At 63.0% G+C, this 708-nt stretch overlaps 1 protein-coding gene across 1 annotated transcript in view; it reads right to left on the reverse strand.

Moving 5' to 3' along the window:
- GTF2B (general transcription factor IIB) overlaps positions 1–354 on the reverse strand; it is a 30,745-nt gene extending 30,391 nt beyond the window's left edge. Inside the window, exon 1 of the mRNA XM_049771273.1 lies at positions 291–354. Coding sequence (XP_049627230.1) covers positions 291–307 — 17 coding nt within the window. The 5' untranslated portion in view covers positions 308–354. The remainder of the gene's footprint in view (positions 1–290) is intronic.
- Positions 355–708: the final 354 nt, after the last annotated feature.

Here is a 708-nt window from a genome sequence, read left to right on the forward strand (position 1 = left end):
CACACACACACACGCACACACACACACACACACACCCCAGATCTCCCCAGACACAGACACACACACCAGATCCAGACAGACAGACAGACAGACAGACACACACACACACACACACACACACACACCCCAGCCAGGTGCAGACGCGCCGAGACTGACTCGAGCGTGACAACAGTCCTAAACGGCACTTGCGAGCGGTCCGGTCCGCCACCTCGGCCCGGAGGCTCCGGCCGTCTTGTGCCCCGCAGCCGAAACCGGGCGATCCCGGCTAGATCGGCTCCGGCCCGACTCACCGGCTGGTGGACGCCATCTTCACGGCCGCCGCGGCTCGGCGCAAAGACAAACCGGCCGAACGGGAACAGGAAGCGACTCTGGCGGCCGGACGCGCCCGGGCGGACTTTTATAGGCGAGCCGCGCGCACGATCAAAATAGGGCGCGGCTACGGGTCGCCAGAAGGGCCCGAAAGCTTCAGGAAGTTCGGCCGCCACGTGCTTCGCGTTTTCCCCACACACCGGGCCCCGTTGCTGGAGTTCGCTAGTTTCCCGCATAGACAGGCCTTGAACCATCCAGGGAACTTCCCAGGGAGGAACCTGTAGCCGAGCTAGACCCGGGGAAGGGTCCAACCCTGGATCGAAAGGGCCAGTAATCCCTCCCCAGCTTTTCTCCACACCCCCCTACTCCCTATTTGCCTAGAGAGGTATTCCTGTTGGA

This window comes from Suncus etruscus, chromosome 4 (genome assembly GCF_024139225.1).
Source record: "Suncus etruscus isolate mSunEtr1 chromosome 4, mSunEtr1.pri.cur, whole genome shotgun sequence".
In the NCBI taxonomy this organism is placed as follows: Eukaryota; Metazoa; Chordata; class Mammalia; order Eulipotyphla; family Soricidae; genus Suncus; species Suncus etruscus.